Raw genomic sequence first — 20,299 nt, forward strand, 5'->3', positions numbered from 1 at the left:
TCGTTCGGAAAGGTGGAAATGTTCAGTCGGTCGTGAAAATGAGTCAACCCTACAGTCCAGGCATGGATCCACAGGACTTTTTCTGATTACTGATTCCTCTTGTCTCAAAAAGGGTATTACCGGGCAACGATTCGACCTTATAAAAGACATTGACGTGTTTGTAACAAGCAGTCTCGGCAGTATTCCCGCAAATGAATTCCAGCAGGGGACTGGTAGCTGCAAACATGTTATGTACAAGGCTCCTATTTTAAAAACCATTAAGGGATTATATTAATATAAGCAATCAATTGTTTTTATCAAATCAGTCCTACTACTTATTGATCACACCACACTTTGTTCTCTGCCCTGAAATTTTTTCCACCTCCAAGTCTTTGTCCCACGAGGGACATAGTTCTTCGCGAAGCTTTACCGACACTTTGTCAAGGGAACCTGGCTCTTAGTCCCGAAAAATATCAAGCAATCATCCTTAAAGAAACATCCGGATGTCATTGAAAGTAGTTTTTAACATCAGAAATCTGTCCTTAGGTACCCATAATTCTTTCATTCCCACAAGGAAGCAGGTTATATACCTTGGGGTTTCTATAAATTCAAACCTATTAAACGTCCCTTACATCAACAACCATGCAAACGGTGCCTTTAGATCGGAATATCTCCTTCTTTGTTTTAATAAGCAGTCCGTATCAAAGGTCAATATTTTCTCGAAGCATTCCCCGCAAATCCACCAATTTTCAATGTGAAATGAGAATTCATCCTTTCAAGAAGGGAAAAGTAATCAAATACAATTTTTGAAAAATATCCACACGTGTATTCCCGAATTCATGTCCAGATTAAGTATTATTCAACTTCTTAAGTTATTCTCTTTCCGTTGAAAAGATATTGGATAACTCGTCCCTTTTAATAGAGGCTTGCATAAATTTAAGTTTTCTCCTGGTCCCTCCAATAAATAAACCAAAGTTTTTTCTTTATTTCTTATTTATCGAGGGACGCAACTATATATGAGCAACGTCCAGCAAAAGTAGCAAAGTTAATAAATAAGGTCCCACATATACGATATACCTGGGCAAAATGCACATCTGTGGAATCCAATCTATCGGATGAACGTGAATGAAGAGAAAGTTGAGAGGCTGCTCGGGGAATAAGCCCAGGATCTAATACGTGAGTGTCTGTATTAGCTGGCATATAGCTGGCATAATTGACGATATATTTTACTAAGAATATAGGATGGAGCCGCTTAGGAATAACAAGAAATCAAGCGTAGGCAAACACGAACTATTATGGTTCGATCGAAATCACCTGAGGTAATCTTTTGATATTTTAATTTCAATGGAAAAAGGACACGTTATGTGACCCTGAGGTATCATAAAAGCGCGTATCATGCCCTGAACTTATGGCTCTTTAACCATTAAACAAAAATTTAATATTTAACGATAAAAGCCATTAACAATTAAAAAAATCCGGGCCAATTTCGCATGCAATAGGTACTATGACTATAATGTTTTTTTGTCCTGAGGTGCGTTCTTTCCAGAGCTCGAAAAAATGCTAAAAACATCAAACTTTATTGATTGCGATGTTGGAACACATTATGGTGGGTGGTTTTACATACAACACTATAATTACTTCGTAGGAGAGAATTTATCATTCAAAACACTTCATTCAAGCAGAAGAACTTTTACTTTTCAGGGTTCACTTCACTTTACCAACCAAATGTGGACGAAAACTGAGAACTTCCACTTATTAAATTTGCAGCCAATCCAGCGTCTTGGCTAGACGATAATGTGGTTTGCGGTTCCTGAGCACATGGAAACTGCGTTAATTCAAAGACTTCACTCGAATCGAATTTTACTTGTTACGATGCCGCTAATCACTATTACTAGAAAATTGCATTGAGAAGTCCCGCGGGTCGGTGTGATGGCCAGACAATTATCACAGATCCCCCGAGATGCTGCGCTGAGACTGAAGAGTAACTTCATTAGGCATTAGGTACAACGACCATCTTAATGAAGAAATCTTATCAGTTGTGGGTTTACTTTTTAGCTTATCTCCTCGTAAATAGGAACACTTTTTTGCTGTTAGAAAAGAGGCAGACGGCATCTTTGCGGATCATCTCATTATCATCGCATTTTGTTGATTTTCTTATTGCTTATTGTTCTCCTCAATTCAGAAGTTTGATAAAGTATCTTATCTTACTGGGTAGGTGCCTGGATTACACTTTTCGTATTCAGAGAAATAAGACATGCTTAATGGGCCTGCAATATGACACACCGTCTACTTTAAACGGGGTGTTTTTTAAGCATATATTAAAGTAGGAATATTGTAGGTCATGGCTATGTACCTATAGTATATCCTTCTAGCAAAAATAAATCTATGTATCTAAAATAAGACATTCTTCGTAAATTTGAGCTATTTTTAGACGCAATCAATATTTTTTTGGGCTTCGTGACTTACTTCTGTGCAAAATTATTACAAAGTTTCCATTTCACCTGCATAATGAGATAAGGTCCAGGTTGTTTTTAATACGAAATGTTTACGTATTCATCTCAGGAACAATTGAATCCACTTTATTTATTTTATTCATCTGTTTTCGGAAATCAGGGAATATGGAGTCAATAAATAAGTTGAAATTTTCCAATATTTTTGCAGCAAAGTCAAAGTCATTTGACCACTCTATCATCCAAAGGTTACAGTAATATTCTTGGTTGTTTTACCAGTTTGGTGATAATTCATTAACAATTTCCTTAGCATCCCAAAATACTGACTCTAGCATCTTTTCAGCTGATTTCTGCTCACAAACTCCCTTCGGTGCCGAAGATTCGGGTGGAGTCTACTCCTGTGCCTTTTTTAAGGTTTTGTTTGCAAAACAAAACTTTATTAAAATCGGTTCACACGCACTTTTCTCAGAAACATCTATACAGATTTACAGGGTGAGAAGGTGGGAACTGTAAACGCCCAGACATGCAGTGAGTGATAGCCTTCTACATTGAGATTTAGGAATATAGTCATGTTGGTTATCAAATGAAGGATACCGATTAGTACTTTTCGAAGCCGGTCTTAGTTTTGAGATTTGTTAGAAAGGCGGGGAGTGGCAGAGGTAAAAAGTGATGTTTCTTTAACGGACCCATTCTCAGAAACTACTCAAGCGAAAAATCTGAAAAAATCACGAAGCTTCCTCTATATGGAGGCCTCACCACACATTCGCGGCCGAGGCGCGGATGTTGGAGGCCTCACCACATTCATACTCGCCTAAATGTGTAGAAGGCATGCTTTCCGACTTAGTAGAAAATTTGAATTGAGTGCCTACGGCGAAGTTAGCCAGAAAGGAAAGTACGGAAACTCTCAAATTGGGAGAAACTGGAAATCCCGTCCGCGGTACTACAGCCCAAATCTACCCGCGAACGGAAGAGGAAGGCCCGGCAGAAGGCAACTTCGGCCACTAAGGAGGGGGACTACAGGCTGAATCCTGTCTCTAACAACCTTCTCCTTCATCCTTACCGGGAAGAGCGGAAGAATGGGAAGCTGGTGACGTGGACGCTACTGGCTTAATGCCAGTATGTGGAAATGGATCCAAGCGGCTCGGACACCGTGAACCTAGAAAGACCCCAAGCCGACGGCAGAAGACAGCACTGCGAAGAAAGATGAAGCACCTTGGGAATGAGGACACGGACGTGGCTGGCCACTAGGCGCGGTAACGTCCAGAGAAATCGGACGCAAGGAAGCGCGTCTCGCGGGGATCAGGACCGGTGTGCCGGGAGGTGATTAAATCAGCGAGAGAGATCTCAATGAAGCGGGTCCTTCCCACAGGAATACGAACGCGAAGGCGGAAGGAAGAGGACGTATGCGCAAGCTGCAGCCTCTGTTCTGACTGCTGGCGTGGGAGTTTCCTCCAAGGATGGCAAAATGTCATAAAGATAATTTACCATCCTCCGGGAATGCCTGTGGAAAAAAATGCTGGAGCCTGGAACGAAGCCACGATTTAACAATCAAGGTTTTCGTGATGGACTTCTCCATTTGGAGTGCACTGACGAGGCTGCCTTAAAGTGGCTCCAGCAGGTAATCCCAACTTTGAGTTCCGGCGGTCGGCTCAAGTTCACTATTATGAACACTGAGCTACGCGGGACAAAACATGTCGGATGTTGGTTACCGGGCCCTCGAAGGAAGGCAGAGGACATCATCCGCATGCTGGGTGAACAGAACCCGGGCATGGACTTTGGACACTGTAGGGTAAAGTTCATGAATGCCAGGAAGGACAAATCTACAAACGTGGAGGGTTTCAACTTGGTATTCGAACTGGACCAAAAGAGTCTGAATATGCTCAGGGGAAGTCATCATATGGTGCTCCACTTCCTCCTAGATAGACCGAAATTCAGTCATATCAGGAAATCGTAGAGCATCATCTCCATTTCCATAGCAAAGAACAATGATGGTCTTCGACTCCGCTCTCCTACAATGGAGCTGCGCGCGGAGGATAGTGCATACAGGGGCAGAACTCCCGTATGGGGGTTCGCACTGGTGAAGGGACTACAGAGTGAATCCTACCTGCTAGTAACTTCTCCTACATCTTCCAAGGAACAGGCGGAAGAAAGGGAAGCCAGAGACGTGAACGGAACTGATTTGATGCCAGTTCGAGTCATCGAATCTATGCAAACCGGACACCGCAAAGCAATCCAGGTGCTAAGTGGAAAACAGACGAATGCTCTGCGGGATGAAATGAAATTTTTCATGGATGAAGACATGGGAACTGCGGTACCTCCAAGGGGGGTTTTTGTCAGAAGAATCAAACACGAGGAGGTCGAGTCTCCGGCGGTACGGTGTGGGGGGAACCCCGTCACACGCGGACTGCCGCATACGCTTCTAACTGTTCTCCATAACACAATAGACTAATTTTATGTCGAAAAACATAAAGATTGGTCAAATCAACCTGCAGCAGTAAAGCTCCCTACTACCTGTTGGCAGCGAGAATGACAAAGCTGCAGGATTTCCCCTACATCTTTCTGTTACAAGAGCCGTGGGTTCGATTTAACAGAATCTGTGGCATTGGATCAGTAAAGGGAGCTAGGATCTTCTACGATGAAAGATCCATTAGACCGAAAGCTTGCGTCCTGATGTCAAGACAGTTAGAGGCAGCCATGCTGAGACAGTACTGTTCCCAGGAGTTAGCTATGGTCATCATACAATACCAGATAAAAGGCGAGAGGCAAAACGTCATAGTTGCCTCCGCTTATTTACCCTGTGATTCTTTGTATCCTCCACCGGTGCAAGAGCTTAGGGATCTGGTGACGTATGCAGAATCAAGTGGTCTCTTAATAGGTTGCGAGGCGAATGCTCAACATATTTGTTGGGTCAGTAGCAAATGCAATCCAAGAGGAGAGAAGTTATTTGATTTCATCACTTCAGCTGATCTTATGACTACGTTCGTGGGACCGAGAAGAAGCAAAGTAATTGACCTAACAATCTGTATCTCAAAAGTGTCAGAGTTGATTACACACTGGCGGGTGTTAGACGAGGTCTCACTGTCAGATCACCGATACCTAGAGTTCAATCTAACTATTGCGGGCGAACAGTCTGCAGTACAAAGACGGAACCCTAGGAAAACGGATTGGACAAAGTTCAATTAACTTCTTGGCAAAAAATTACAGTTTCTTAGGCGACTGAAGACTCCTTTGGCGCTAGAAGATGAATTGAAAACTCTGGACTGCACACTTTTAGATTGCTATTAAGAGGCTTGTACTATTTCCCGAGGCCAAAGCGGCAAAACGGTTCCTTAGTGGAACCGGGAACTGCAAAAACTCAGAAAATCAACCAGGCGACTTCTAAACCATGCTTGCAAAAGTAATAAAAACGAAGACTGGTTAAATTTCAGGAGCTTACAGCGTGAATATAAGAGGTTCGTTAGGTGTTCGAAACGAGACTCCTTTAGAGTGTACTGTAAGGAATTGCAAGGCGAAAGAGAGACTTCAAAGGCTGTGTAGAGTCCTCAAAAGGGATGAGTCGGCCATGTTGAACTCTCTTAGAAAACCCGACGGTGCTTTCACGAGCTCCAGACTGGATTCAGTACAGACCCTCCTGGAAGTATGCCACCCGGGAGAAGCGGCAGGGGAAGAGTTGCAAGAGCAATTGGAACACTGCGAAAGCAGTTGTTACCCATGAAAAGGTGAGAGCTGCCATACTGTCTTCTAAACATTTCAAAGTACCTGGCATGGATGGCATCTATCTGGCAATGCTAAAGGAGGGTATAGAACACTTAGAGCGACCTCTAAGAAATATTTTTCGAGGATGTCTTGCTCTGGGCTACGTGGCTTTCCCTTGGCAGAAGGTTAAGGTGGTCTTCAAACCTGGGAAAGATGACTATTCTAATCCAAAGAACTTCAGACAGATCAACTTGACTTCATTCTTGCTGAAAGGTTTGGAGAGACTGGGTCGACTTAGGTCGCACCCACTTAGTGAAAACCAACATGCTTACCAGCGTGGAAAGTCCTGTGAGTCTGCTCTTTATTCTTTGGCCACAAAGATAGAATATGCAACTTTGAATGGTAAGTACGCGATGGGGGTGTTCGTGGAAATTGAAGGGGCTTTAGACTGTGCCCCTTTTTAAAAACTTTGTGATGCCGCCAGAGCGCATGTTATTGATGATGCTTTAATTAAGTGAATCCATGCTATGCTAACGCAGAAATTGCTGTGCGCGAGGTGGGCGTCGATCGCTATCTGACTGCAGAAGCAACGAAGGGCTGCCTCCAAGGAGGTGTGCTTTCGTCACTTTTGTGGAGTATGCTGATCGACTCACTACTAATAGTAAATTTGAATACTCATCTCTTCTTCTTCGAACTCTCTGGATTATTACACTATGCCGAGAAAATATCATGCAATAAACTTACCATTTAGGCATTTATTCTGTTTTGTGAATTTCGCGCGAAGAGCTTGAATATTTTCTGCAAGGTCTGCCATTTTGGGTGCTTCGATGGATGAGAAAATCGCCGCTCCAAGGATTATGAACACTGAATACACACCGATCAGAGCAAGAAGTCGACCTTTTCCACTTTTTGTTGGCGCTAAAGAATTCTTGCCGCCCAATGGCCACGCTCCCAGCAGCATTCTGTAAAGAATTTATAAAATACATAAATATATAAAATTTATAAATGAAAAAAATCAAAATAGTGGAATTGCATAAACAGGTGTAATTTTTTTATATCTCGGATTTTCTTAAATAAGCTAATAAATAATTGCTCCATGGAACGGTGCGACAGGAATACCCTTATCTGCTTGTATTCTTCTATAAATTCCACCAACGGCCTTAAGCCCGCTTGCGAAAGGACCAAGGATTACTCCATCTTCAGTGAGAATTCTGAATTCAAGCGAAATTATATGGTTAGGTTCAGGAGAACAATCCTTTCTATCATGCTGGATCACGTACTATATGTATATTCCTGTAATTTGGTAGGTTTGTTAGAAGTAACCGTAAGCCCGAAATTTGACACGACCGGGGTGATTCTAAAAGCCTTGAATGACGGCATTAACAGTTTCATCGGGATTGGGGAAAATTTCCTATACCACATTTTAGACCGATGTTTAACCGCAACAATAAAACGTGTCCCCTTAATCCGAGAACAGATTTCAGATAGGATAGTGATAGTTTCTTCTAATCACTTGTCCAAACATTGCGGTTGATTCCTTTTACAAAAATAAACGACTTGCGGTTTCCTCCAGGGCAGACACTGCTTCACCTCTGCCCTGCGAGCAGCGTGACCGAAGTGGTTACTGGATGTTGTTTGCCTCCTTATATTATAATTCATAACATGCCATGGGTATGAGTGTCAAAAACTGCCTAGTAAGTTCAGGCCTAAGTCCACTATCCATTTGATGGCGAACTAGACCAATTGGAAAGAAACTTTCCGATTCCGTTTACTTCCTCTGAAAATTGAAGCGTTTTAAAAAAGTGAAGAAATAAAGACGGACTGTCATCTTCCAGTGCGGAAACCACTGTTGCCATAGTGAGCTTAAGTATCTCAAGTACCTCCTCATGATTCTCGGTGCGAAGTTAAATAGGAGGCTATACGTAGAACAACAGGTTAAAGAGTCGGAATAGCTTTCAACGATTGCAAAAATCCTTTGTGAAAAATGGTGACTTCATTCGAAAATGGTTCTATGGATGTATACACCCATAGTTTGTCGAATCCTCATCTGGCATTCTCTTGTGCAGCGGCCTGCCCTGAGTGAAGGAATATATTTGGACCAAGTTTAACAGGAACCAAGCATCCGTGTGTACGAGCATCACTGAGGTTATACGGTCCTAACCAATCATCGGTCTCAAAGTTCTTTTTCGTCTTCTTCCACTCAATCTAGATAGCAAATATATTGTTCCATGTAATGCTATAAGATTTTAGGAATGATTAAACTAGAGAGCAAGGTTCTACAGCCATAAAAGTACCCTGGATTTTGGGGATCTTTAATAATTGACCTTGAGCTGGGCTTCAAGATAAACTTTGTTGAGGAATTCCCAATCAGAGTCTAATGCAAAAACGACCTGGTAATGTCATAGTTTTTTGGTCTACATATTCAGATCGAACAGCATCCCGGGGCATGCTAACTTTTTTCAGATGGAATCAGCAGCGATTCGGGAAGCTTATCCCTAGGGTGCGGTCCTACTTATATGCGAAATAAAATGGTTTCTACTAATATTCTACCCGCAATCAAAGCTTTAGCGTTAGTGGTGACATGTTCTCAGTTGGTGTGTCAGTGCAGGGTGAAAGGACGGGTCCAGAGGATTCGCTTAGAGACTCTCTCGTTTGGGTTCACAGACAGAGGAGTATCGCAATCAGTAGTGCACTTAAGGGTCGATTTCTATAAATGGGCAATAAAGATGCCCCTATAGATCTTTTCGAGATTAAAGGAAGCACATCTATCTATGGCGTATATTTCAGCCTGGAGTATGCTTGTATGTTCACGAATTCAAAGTGCGTTTTCCTTGGACCAATGATCCCGGCGTCTGACAGCGTCATGATACTGTCATGCAAGTCGTGGACGCCGTTCGACGAGCAGAGGCACATAGCCGCCAAACTCGACGGGTGGTGTAACACTTGACGTCAGAAACGTCTTTAATTCCGTAAGATGGAAAGACATTCTAGGCACACTAGACACTTTCCACGTGCCGAACTATCTTTTACGGATATTGAGGGACTATTTAAGGAACCGCTCCCTGCTCTATGAAACCCTAGAGGGTCAAAGGACGATGGGGGTCACGTCGGGGGTAGCATAGGAATCCATCCTGGGGTCGGACCTCTGGAACGCTACCTATGACAGTCTACTTAAACTCGACATATCAGAAGAGTCGCGCCTGGTTGGCTACGCAGATGATGTCGCAGCGCTTGGTGCTGGACGCACTGCCGAACAGGCGCAAAGCAGATTCGGCATATTGATGCGACGGGTAAGCGGATGGATGACTACTCATGGTTGCAACATTGCAACATTGCAACATTGCATAGAAAAAACCGAAGTAGTCATCCTGACTAAAAAGAGAATTCCAACCCTGCGTCCCATATTGTTCGGTGAGTCGATAATCGAGTCAAAATCAGCGGTAAAGTACCTCGGGTTGACTCTTGACTCAAAGATGAACATTTTTGAGCAAATCAAAGCAGCAGCGAAGAAGACTGTAGCTGGAGTTTCGGCGTTAAGTAGGCTAATGGCAAACATTGGGGGTCCTACGTCTAGCAGGCGACGTCTCCTGATGAGTTCAATGCAGCCTGTCCTGCTCTACGGCGCAGAGGTATGGGGTGGCGCTCTTAACGAGGAGGTATATCGTAAACGCCTCGCGCAAGTACAGAGACGGGGAGCTTTGCAGGTGGTGTCTGCGTACTGTACTGTCTCTGAACCGGCCGTGATGGTGATCGCGGGAGTGATCCCCGTTGCCCTTCTTGCTAAGGAGCGTCAAGCCATATACAAGCGCAAGGGAGATGAGCCAAGGGAGGTGGTTGCTCACGAAGAACGGCAGCACACTCTAGACGAGTGGCAGCTCTCGTGGCAAAATGAAACATCGGCAACTTAGGTGCGTGGCTGAATCGGAAGCATTTTGAGACATTTTAAGTGGGCATGGAAGTTTTCAGTCTTACCTGCATAAGATTGGAAAGGCGCGATCCCCGGTTTGTGTGTTTTGCAATGGAGTTGTGGACGACGCCCACCAGACTTTTTTTTCTTGTGGAAGGTGGGATGGTGTTCGTCAGCAGCTCTATTTAAACACAGGGGATCTCCCTCCAGACAACATTGTCGAAGAGATGCTAAGGACCGCTGACAGATGGAGCCGTGTTGCCCATTATGTTCGGGCCCTTCTCGTTGCTAAGAAGATAGAACTCGACTGGTGGAGGAGCCGGATGGCAGGGGGTTCCTTGAACTGACAGTTCCCTTCCTCCTCTCCCCTCCCGTTGGTGAAAGGAATTCCCTGATTTGAATGCTCTGCAAGGCGGGAGAGTTCGGGAACTAGCCCGAAGTAATGTGACAAACAAAGGCTAGCTTTCTGACGATGGGGAGGTGGGTAGTTGATAGTCCGATGACGTACCGAACCGGGAGTCCAACACTGTGTGCGTAAATGCATTCACCTACCCTACCCCAAAAAAAAATGATCCCGGCGTCTGCCCGTCTGCCATAAGGGAACTCTCAATGTACTAAATAATCAACTGCTGGTTTAAGCCATATTTCAATGGCACGCCCCCCCCCCCCCTTTTGACATAATTAATTCAGGACGCTGGCTAGAAAGAATATCAATTTTCCTTCGATTTAGGCAGGTCTCGCCGAACTGGTACTCCCGAACATTCTTAAGATTGCCCTTTTTCCTGCATCTGTATGTGCAGATTGAGAGGAGACAATCCCTGAAGGATCCCTAGGGATGCCGTTGGGCAGGTTGTCATTGTCCTACTGACACACAAGAAAGCTAGTCTTTCAAGTTTGTGTTACTCTGTGGCTGTTGTACTGAGTTCCGTTCTGTCTTCCCAGATTACCGCCCTGTAGGTAATCATTGGCCTTACTATTGTGAATTCTAATTTTTTTCCTGCTATGGACTTATAAGTCATCAGAGCCTTTGTAAGTTCCCAACATACGAGTATGTTTTAAACATGTGTTTTCCAGAGTGGTTTGTAGTCTAGTGTGATTCCCAAATATTGGACCTCTGGAGTTTAGGTAACTCGCTACGAGGAAGCTTATATGTTTAGATGAATGTTGAAGAACATGATAACAATAACTAAGGTGATTTCAATTTAAGTCCTTCTTTTCACTAACTCATAATAATTGAATTTCATTTGATGGGGAGGGAGATCTGGAAAGCAGACTTCATTCCAGTTCATAATTGCGAACAAAATCTTTCCTTAATTAGGCATAGAGACGTCAAAGAAACCAAAAGACCGCAGCTATTAGCATTATTGACACTCATTTTGATGAAAAGGAAGCAATCTCCAGGAGGAGATAAAAGGAAAGAAGTTCGAAAGAAAGAGTGTATCACGATATGCAAATGTAGGGCAACCAAATTGCATATTCAATAAAAGCAAGACGTGACAGGGTGGGTATGTTCAAACCAAATCTCCAAAGGTGGGCGCACTGCTAACGAAGCAAACTAGATTTATGCTCTTCATAAATAAATTATTAATTCAGGGACTTTCCAATTTCATGGTATACTTTCCAAGATACTTCCGGCTCGAGTTCGTTCCGCCTTTCAACTTCAAAGGCCCCATACGTGCTAACCTAGTTCATACTATGTTTGCCCTCAGCATGTCGCAAGCAAGGCAAAAAACTTTCCAGCCTGCATTTGTGTAAATAGCAGGAACGCTTCTGACTTTCTTTTTTCCTTGCATATTTGATGAAGCTCCTCTGGCGCACAAGAGCGTTGAAGTATGCAAATATGTACATACTTTCCAGGACTTTATGTAAATGTGCTGTACATATCAGAGTGCTCTTACCCACTTGTATGTATGTAATTTCTTGTGAAAAGAAATCAAAAGTTTCGTTCCTGTGGAATACAACTCAATTTACCTTCACCGCTTCGCTATTTAGTGCAGGCATTAGCGTGAACTACATACACACGTTCAAGCGTATGGTTGCCATCGAGCTGTTAAGAGGCTTCCTATGGGCCGATGAAAGGACTCGAAAAGTTCAATATATCATCCGCATCTGAGTACGTCACGTGGTGAGTACCATATTATTCCTCGCCATAAAGGAAATGTCTACACCATACATTCCTGATTTTGTTTGTTTTCAATTTTGACGAGAGTGGCTCGAGAGATGGAAGTTTTTCATTGGCTGCCAAAATAATTCAAGTTTTCCCGGAAAGGAGAAAGATGTTTTCATTCGATTGCGAGTAGGACAGATGGAAAATAAATAGACTAATCCAATTCTAAATGATTTGCACTTTTATTGCTTTGGATCCTGAATGGTTTCCTCTCGGAGGTTCTTATTGCTTGGCAATGACTTCAGAGAAAAAAGTCTAGCGCAATAGAATGGCTAATGGCTGATTTGCGTACAATTGAAAGATGCTATGCGGACATAATCGTAGCACTCGCCAAAGGATGTCCACCATAATTGTAAAGGAGGGGTTTTAGGAGGATTCTGTGTAGAGGCTGACGAGTATATCTGCTGATATTCGCTGGCGTTTAGTTTTTTGTTGAAATTTAATGGACTCAATCGCTAAATTGGTTTGGAGCTAATCAAACTTCGTAGGAGATGAAATAGGTGCAATGGTCATCGCTTGAAGCAAAAATAAACAAGGATAAAAATGGACCTGTTTTCTGGTAAAATAAATAAAGGATAGTAGAGACTCTGGTGAGAAGGACGAAATGTATGGCTTTCAAAAGATTTCACTCAGGTTATTAAGAACGCGGTAACTGCCCAAAGTTAGGGAGAATAGGTAAAGAGGACGAGTCAATAGGGAGTATAGATGATTAATCGGGACATCAAACGTTGCAGCCTGCATAGATGGTAGACTCTTCCTACTCTAAGTCATGAGTTCGGCGAAATGAAGAGCCTCTGTCTGTTCATCTGACCACTTAAAATATGAGACTGTAGAAGGAGGACGGCAAGATGCCCAGAAAGAATGCGTTGAAAGGGAACGCCTCATACTCAATTTCAGCCTCAAATGACAATGAGTCAGTCAAAAGCTGAACCCCTTCTAACCAATTCATCAGGTCGTTCGTTCCCCTCTATATCCCTGTGTCGGGGTCTAGTCCGTCCCTTCGCTGGCTCATCACCGCTAACTCGGAACAATTACTTTTGGAGGCCGATTTGATTTATCAATCAAAATAGCTATATTTCGTAGGTGAATGTCTCTCAAGTCTTAGTGAAGTACTTTGTTTCTTAATATAGATACTATTTACTGCGAAGACATCCATCCCGAACCCAACTCTGGTTAGAACCTGTTCAATGTCTGTGGTATTCAATGATCTTTCTACATATGTATTTCCAGGAAGGTAACTATGGTGTATTGCTTATAGTACTAGTCCTTGCCTTTGAGGTATGCGTTTTTTTCTGGAAAGAATGGCTTTCCGTTACAAATTGAAGAGTATCTATCTTCAAGTTTTCCATCATGGAAGACCCATTTTCAGTAAATAAGAAGGTCTTCGAAATTTCTTTACCTTACAAACACAAAGTTAGCGTATTAACCTACATAACAGTTTTGATAATAAAATTAAAAAGAGACTCTCCTCGTTCGTTGATTTTAGAGCTACCCCAAAGCGTATGTAGCTTCTCTGACAGTGCCGATATGTCGCGAATTGTCAATGGGCTAAGACTGGAATTAAAGTCAGGTCACAGAAGAACATGATAGTAAGGAGACCGATTTTAGGCCTCTTATGATATTATTTTTTGGTCAGAATATATTGAATTATGTACCCTAGGGACCGTCTTTTAACGGACCAAAGTGCTTGGGATAGATTTCCTCCTAGTCCAAATCATTGTAAAGTATATGGTCAAACTCTTCAACTGGGCAAAACAAACCGGGGATTGGCAGAGGTATAACAATGCACTGACTGCGAATAGCAACGCGATCAGGGAAGCAAAACGGAACAGATCACAGAAGCAACCAGGCTTTACAAGGCTGTAGCCAAAGACGGTGCAATATTCTGTCTCTGTTTGAAGAAGGAAGATGGGACATTTACCGAGGATGAGGAAGACAGGGTACACCTGCTTCTCAGAACTCATTTCCTGGGGTCCTACCCCACGGTGGCAGGCGACCTCACCTGACACCCCAACGAATAAAAGGAGAACTGGAAACTAGCAAAAGATATACGCTCAGAACCTAGGCTAAGGTGGGCAGTGGGAACTTTTAAACCACTGAAATCTCGCGGAGTAGATGGCATTTTCCCAGCACTTATCCAGAGATACAGGATGCTCTGAGCCGCAAAGGAGCGGGAAACACCCTAGCATTCTGGATGGGCAAAATGCTAGAAAGCAGGCAAATAGAAGTACCGACAGATACAAATTCTATTATCATGAACACTACTTAAGGCTGTCCACAGGGCGGGGTACTATCGCCGCTGATGTGGAGTATGGTAGTGGACGAACTCCTGGACGTGCTAACAAATACTAGAATACCAGGTCCAGGGTTACGCGGACGACATTGTTTTAATCTATAGGGGCAAATATGAAGATACCTTATGTGATAGAATCTAAACTGGACTAAGGGTTACTAGTTCCTGGTGCAGGAAAGTGGGACTGCGGGTTAACCCAGCCAAAACCAACATAGTACCATTCACTAGGAGGCGTAAGCTTGATCACCTGAGAGCCAAACGATTACATGATATGGAGGTGAAACGAGAAACAGAGGTCAAATATTTGGGAATTACGTAGTCTACAAATTATTCTGGAAGACACATGTCGGAAATACTTGTCGAAAAGCCACGGGGGCTCTGATGACTTGTAGATCCATAGCAGGAAAAAAATGGGGTTGCAACCCGAACATACTACTTTGGATATATAATGCAATAGTAAGGCGAGGAGGGTAATCTGGGCAGAAAGAACCGAACTCAGCACAAGCCAGGGAATTACATAAGCTCCAAAGACTGGCTTGCGTGGGTATCATTGACGGACGGTTGAGGAAACTATACTGGGCGGGCCTACCAGGGATGGAGCAGTTCACGATGCTTATTTGGGGATACGAACCCATGCGCACAAAGAATTGCTTAAACCTCACCAAAAAGAACCTCCGAATCATAGTGGGAATTCTCACTGGTCACTGTCGGCTAAACTATCACCTAGGGAACCTAGGGATATCTACGGGCACTGCCTGCAGGTTTTGTGCGGAGGATGATGAAACCTCTATACACGTCCTGGGGCAGTGTCTGGCACTTGTGCAAAGTAGGTCGAGGCATCTGGGAGAACACTTAATACCAGATGCAAGGCTGAAAGATCTACAAGTAGGGAACATACTAAAGTTCCGACCTCACGACACCGGCGGTAACTCCAGAAGAACTTGTCGGAATTTGCCTGAGAGTCGCTTTTGTACGATACCAATCTAAGGAGTACACTGTTAGGGCAAGATCGTCACTGACCCACGTATGTGTGCACTTCTTCAAAAATACCGCAACAACACTGCCGAGCGTAGTCTCTCTGACCCCGCAAAGAGTGATGCTCAGCACAACAACAGCACTACTGGCTCCACTATCTTTTCTAAGGTGGGTCCTTTATTACCGTTGAAGAAAAACAAAAACTTAGAAGAACTTCTTAGTAGGGTATTTGCTAACCTTCAGATAATTATTGATTTTCACCACATTGTTCCTAAATCCAATGTTGATTGTAGACCTTGTGGCGATTTCAGATGTTTAGTTGCCCACATTATTCCAAACCGATATCTCATTCCACTCATCCATGATCTTGGCGCTCTATTGCAAACTGCCATATTTCCTGGACCTTGGACTTCGTAAAGAGGTATCATCAAATCCCTGTAGTTCCCCTTTTGGAGATTCATCCACAGGCGAAACCTTTACTTTTGCTTGTTTGAATTAGATTTTGATCTCATTTTTTTCTGGGTCTGCAAATGGAAATGCAAATTCTTATAACAACGGATGAGATTCCTCGGCCACCTGATAACCCATAATCGGACCAGACAAAGTGCGATTTTGAGCTTCTCGCTTCCGGAAACAGTTAAGGATTTGAAAAGGTTATTGGGTCTGTTAAACCATCAATATAAGGTTTACCTGTCTGGGCCGAAAATCAAAGATTTTTGCCAGATTGCCTGTTCTCCGGAGGTTGTCCAGGCGCTTGAAACCACCAAACAACAGCCGGTGGAAGCTACACTCCTGGCATTCCCGCAGCAAAATACACCCCTAGCCGTATTCGTCGAACCCTTAGTCAGCGCCGTAAGTGATGGCTTTCACCAAAAGTTGACCAAACCCGAGATGGTTGAGTGCCAGCGTCTCCAACTCATTACCTTGAATTCCAGTCTCGATCCACCATGGATATTTATGCTGCTCGAATTAAATCCGAAATTTGTTTATTAATTGCTCTTTAACGACATTCCTGTATAAAGTGAAAGCTTATCCTACTTTTAGATTAGATGCTTAGCTGCCACTGTAATTTTTGAGTAGTTTGGGCACAGAAAAAAAACATGTGTACCAGAATACCAGAAAGCCTCTGGAGGCTAGAAACTCCAATGAGGTTTCCTCGGAGTGGAGGAGCCATAGAAAACGATTGAGCCGGAAAGGGATAAACAAGATTGGAGTAGATCCTGGATGCAGCAGGGGCAAATTCGGGAAAGAAATCGGCTTTAGACGAATGACGCGGCTGCAGAAAGAAATTATGTCTTTCAGTAGGACCCAGTGCTGACTCCCAAGATAAAGTCACACGATGGACAGGAGAAAGACCCAAATTTGACTTCATGTCAACCTACCCTACCACTGATCTCCAGATATGTGCCCACCTAGACGACATACCCCAGCCAAGACTACAATCCCCTTGAACCAAATGTCAATGCAAAACCTAATAACACCAAGGACGCCCTGAAGGCTGCCATTTCCCAACATGGACACGAAGAAGTTAAAACGCATATGTAATCAGGTCGGGACTAGGCTTGACCATTTCATCGAAGGGTCCTGCTGCTATGTACATTGAGTAATTTCAATGTTTAACATATTTGCTGCGACAGCAGATTGGTATAAATAAACCGATTGCCTTGGATGTTTTCATATTTTTTGTATTTGAAATCAGTTTTCCGAATTTACTTCGACGGTTTAGTATATGCAAAAAGAATCAATTTTTGAAGACTAAAAAATGAAGTGAGCTCTTCAATGCTATATTTGTTCAGCAAATTTTCAATTACAACCCAGAGCCTCTATAAACATTACCTCTGAACAAGTCATCTTTTACGAAATCACCATTTTAAATCAATCACCAGTTCCTGCCGTCTCAACGAGATGTAGACAACAGTATAAACTGAATAAAGCAACTATAAAACAAACTTTATTGGCATTCCCTTCAAGTCCTCTTGATGAAGTTATCGTTCGCTATGGCGATGAAAGTGCTGACGCCCTCCTTTGCGGATATCTTAGAGTCCTAGGCGTATCCTAGTCCGACAAACTGAGTTATCGCATCATTCACTATACCGTCACCTTCCCAATTGACTTAACAGGCGCTCCGCTAGCTGGAGTCAGCCTCTCGTTCAAAATTTATCACAAATTGCAATTAGAGCGCTTTCCTTTAATATTAATAGAATTTTCGTGTGGCACGGAACGTTATTCACAGGAGGTAAATTACTTTGAAATGGATATGTACACTCTTCGCAAGCTACGTGCTCAGCCTTTTGGTCTCTGTTGAAGTGGCTGGCAACGGATGGCGTGCTAGATGGGGTTGGGAAGTGAGATAAGAGAGCCGTAGTAGTTTGCATTTCATTTATTGAATCAGAGGGCAGATCTGCAAGTTCTAAGAAAAACCCTTACGAAGTTCTTCAGATGTTAGTTTTGTACTTCAAGAATCCAATTGAACTTGACTCCCATCATGGGACGTACCTGCAGAACTACTCTATGTGCTCGTATACCGGGGATACCTGGAAAGAAAACTTTAGGAGAAAAGGTCCTTTTTCGATAAATCGATTGAGCCTGCTCATGACAAGCTTTGCAATCAACAGATTAGCTCGAAATGATCGCAACACGTGTGCATTGTTCTATTTATTAACAGAATCTTGTAAATTGATAAAAGGTATCACATACGCACTTGTATTGTTAGGGAAACTTTTGCTCAGTTACTCATATTTCCTGCATCAACCACTTGCCGCACGTGCCCGATGACGTACTGTTCATTTCTCCGGACGCTATCCTGCTAACCGGTGTCCTTGCTTACCTTCGTACTAATTACGTACAAAAGTAGTTCTTGGTAAAATTGTTTCCTGCTTTTGTAGACCAAGTCAAGTTGGTATATTGGGGTGTTAAAATATCTCCCAATTCTCTTCCAATGTTGTTTTATCTTTCCGGGTCTTCAATGCATTTCATCCACTACACTATTCTTCCTTTTAAGCCATTTTCTGATTTTAAGTTTTTTGCGGAGGGACTGCTTGTGCAGGAATAATGGGTGGTTTGAACGTACCCATAATTAAATCCTTTGCAGATAATATGATTATTTCACGTATTGTAGTCTCCGCGGCTTCGCAGCATCTGCATCATTTCGTTCGCTTTGTCCGGTGACAAGCGGACGAGTAAATTCATTTACACCAGCGTAATTCTTTTTCACATTAAGTCCCCTAACTTTCCATTACTCAACTTTCCTACCTCAGTCATCTCCTGGCTCCCATCTCTCATATTGTTCCAACAAAGTTTGTTTTCATGGTTACTTATCTCGTTCCTTTTCTCCTTCCTCTGGCGTTTCCAAAGCCTCTAAATTTGGCCTCCTACCTTTCCGGTTTTTTATCAATGACACCGCCTCCATCTTCACCTGCCCGTATTTGACACTTACGCAGACGACCTTAATTTATTTGCCTCTGTTTTGTCTCCGCTGGACTGTGCTCTTTTGCAGTCCAACCTTGATAATTTGGTCGGTTGGTTTTCAGTCAACAAGCTAACACTGAATGTCAGCAAATGTCACTGGCTGTGCTATTCACTTAAACCTTCCCCAATATCCTTTTTCTATTCCCTTAGTGGACAACCCCTTTCACTACTGACCTCCTTCCATGTCCTGGGTGTAATATTCGACGACAAATTTCGTTTCAATTCCAACTTCGTTGACATCATCAATAGAGCTTCCAAAATGTCTGGTTTTATCCTACGTTCCTCTTCCGACTTTACCTCAATTAAGCTTTCCTTAACACTCTTCAATTCTTTGTCAGATATATCCTTGAATATTGCTATTGGTCGGGTCCCCTTTCCGTATCCGTAACTCTCGCGCTCTTGAAGTTGTACAACGCAAATTCACCCGAACCCTCTTTTATAAAAAGAACCTTCCACGGGTTGACTATCCGCCACGGCTTCGCACCCTCAATCTCCCCTCCCTGCAGCAACGTCGTATCTTCCTTGGTATCTGTACTCTTTTCAAACTCTGCAATCGCCTGATGAACTGCTCTGCCAACTCGGGTATTACTTTCCGCATGTAGTGGGGACACTTTTGAAGTACCCTTCGCGAACATAAAGTCAGTTGGATTATAAACAGCTTTTCCGGATATAAATCTCTGGACTCAGATGTCATAATGCCAGTCAAAGCAACAAGAAAAGGTTGTGCCTTGCTATGTACCGGAGTTGCAAATCTTTGAGATACGGTGACGTTCAGGTTCGCGCCTCCGATGTGCCGCCATATCACTCCACCCCCAGCTGAAACCACGTGGATTAGTGGTAAACTGGCTGACATAACAAGTGTCGAAGTTGACGAGAGGAAGCTTTGTCGGGCTTTTGTCTAAGCGCGAAAGTAAGGGGCTTGTGGTCCGTGAACACGGTGAATGGTCTGCCCTCAAAGGAAAAACGGAAGTATTTTATGATGAGGTACGCGGCGAGTAGCCCACGATCGCAGACGCTGTAGTTACGATGAGCTGAGGGTTGAGCTGTTTCAAACGCATGAACGGTCTCAGTAGACCACACAACCTCGCGGGAGTCTTTAGTTTTGGTCCCAGATTAGTAGGCGTTCAGGATCGATTGGTGATGAGCGGTCTTGGGTAAGAAACGACGATAGAAGTTTAACACGCCCAAAAACCTTTGCAAATCCTTTACCGTGGTTGATAGGGAAAAACTCTTTATCGTCTCAACCTTGTCTGGGTCAGGTTGGATACCGTCAGGGATTATCAAGTGGCTGAGAAATTTTACCTGCCTCTGGAGGAATCACCTGATGGACTGCTCTGCCAACTCGGGTATTATTTTCCGCATGT

At 43.2% G+C, this 20,299-nt stretch overlaps 1 protein-coding gene across 6 annotated transcripts in view; it reads right to left on the reverse strand.

Annotated features, from left to right (window-relative positions):
• Window positions 1-20,299, reverse strand: part of LOC119657254 (potassium channel subfamily K member 1-like) — a 114,345-nt gene that overhangs the window by 52,161 nt on the left and 41,885 nt on the right. The window contains exon 2 of one of the 6 annotated variants that reach the window (XM_038064082.1): window positions 6,870-7,087. In XM_038064082.1, the coding sequence (XP_037920010.1) occupies window positions 6,870-7,086 (217 nt within the window). In that variant the 5' untranslated portion in view covers window position 7,087. Of the gene's footprint in view, window positions 1-1,603; window positions 1,638-1,673; window positions 1,942-6,869; window positions 7,088-20,299 lie in introns of those variants that run through there. The other 5 variants (XM_038064075.1, XM_038064077.1, XM_038064078.1 and 2 more) reach the window with 5 other exon arrangements.

The sequence above is a fragment of the Hermetia illucens genome, chromosome 5 (assembly GCF_905115235.1).
Source record: "Hermetia illucens chromosome 5, iHerIll2.2.curated.20191125, whole genome shotgun sequence".
NCBI lineage: Eukaryota > Metazoa > Arthropoda > Insecta > Diptera > Stratiomyidae > Hermetia > Hermetia illucens.